At 37.4% G+C, this 1,657-nt stretch overlaps 1 protein-coding gene across 3 annotated transcripts in view; it reads right to left on the reverse strand.

The window, feature by feature from the left end:
• Window positions 1-1,657, reverse strand: part of LOC106463795 — a 50,090-nt gene that overhangs the window by 30,977 nt on the left and 17,456 nt on the right. For all 3 annotated transcript variants that reach the window (XM_022391394.1, XM_022391393.1, XM_022391395.1), the window contains exon 6: window positions 1,140-1,295. In XM_022391394.1, the coding sequence (XP_022247102.1) occupies window positions 1,140-1,295 (156 nt within the window). The remainder of the gene's footprint in view (window positions 1-1,139; window positions 1,296-1,657) is intronic.

Consider the following 1,657-nt stretch of genomic DNA (forward strand, 5'->3'; position numbering starts at 1 on the left):
CTGGTTTACAAAACATCTGAAACTTCACTGTGATAAACACTTGCACTTCCAACCAAAACAACTAACATATTTATGTATACATGTTACATCATTATGTAATTATGATGCTGGTTTACAAAACATCTGAAACTTCACTGTGATAAACACTTGCACTTCCAAGCCAAACAACTAACATACTTATGTATACATGTTACATCATTATGTAATTATGATGCTGGTTTACAAAACATCCGAAACTTCACTGTGATAAACACTTGCACTTCCAAACAACTAACATATTTATGTATACATGTTACATCATTATGTAATTATGATGCTGGTTTATAAACATCTGAAACTTCACTGTGATAAACACTTGCACAGTGTATTCATACAGCTTCCATCGTTATATGGTTTGTGTTTGTTGAACTGAACATAGAATATAAAAAGTTATAGAGAAAGAGGAGAAATAATGTTTTCGTGATCTTGGAATTTTTAGTTGATAAGTGTCTTGAACACTTTGACTAACACTAACTAGGTCTTGGAAAGTTTGGTTAACATTTACTAGGTCTTGAAAACTGATACTTTCCGTGCTATCGATATTGTGATTAGCAGTTGCAGGTTCTGGAAAAGCTTGGATAGCATTTACTGGTTCTTGGAAAGCTTAATTCGCACTTTTCGAATCTTGGAAAGTTTGGTTTTGACACTTAGCCTGTCTTAAAAACCTTGACTAACTCTTACCAGATCTTCGAAAGTTTGATTAGCACTTTCTGAGTCTTGAAAAGTTTGGTTAACACTTACCCTGTCATAAAAACCTTAAATAACTCTTACGGGTCTTAGAAAGTTTGGTTAACACTTACCAGGTCTTGGAAAGTTTGATTAGCACTTACAGAGTCTTGGAAAGCTTAGTTGACACTTTCCGAGTTTTGTAAAGTTTGATTAGCACTTACTGGGTCTTGGAAAGTTTGGTTGGCACTTACCTTGTCTTAAAAACCTTGACTAACTCTTGCCGGGCCTTGGAAAGTTTGGTTAACACTTACCAGGTCTTGGAAAGTTTGATTAGCACTTACAGAGTCTTGGAAAGTTTGATTAGCACTTACCAGGTCTTGGAAAGTTTGGTTAACACTTACCGGGTCTTGGAAAGCTTGGTTAACACTTACCGGGTCTTGGAAAGCCTGGTTAACAAAAGAACACAGAGAACTCCTTCCGCCCCGTCGTCTTTGGAAGCTGCTGATGGTTGAGAATGATTCTAGACTGTACGTATCGTGTGAAGGAGAACAGTTCCTTGGCTGGCGAAGTCGTTGTTTCATTACCATCTGGAGTCAAAGGTAAACTGTATATTTAACTTCATTTCAGAGAGAAGAGAATGTTTATCTAGATGCGTATAAAAGTCGTTCTGACAGTAACAGTAGAATATTTTCTATGTAAAAATTACTACTTTTTCAAAACATCACAATCCACGAAACGTCTTACATCTGTCCAGCTTGCAAGGAAGATAGTTAATTACTCTTTGCTTTATTTTCCCACCACTGCAGTAGTTGGCGTGCCCGAAATGTGAATCCGTGGGCTTGTGGTTCACATCATGTTGAGGCCGTGAGTGCACTATAAGTTTGTTTGTTTTGGATTTCGCGCAAAGCTACATGAGGGCTATCTGCGCTAGCCGTCCCTAATTTAGCAG

This window comes from Limulus polyphemus, unplaced genomic scaffold, assembly GCF_000517525.1.
Source record: "Limulus polyphemus unplaced genomic scaffold, Limulus_polyphemus-2.1.2 Scaffold1485, whole genome shotgun sequence".
Lineage (NCBI taxonomy): Eukaryota > Metazoa > Arthropoda > Merostomata > Xiphosura > Limulidae > Limulus > Limulus polyphemus.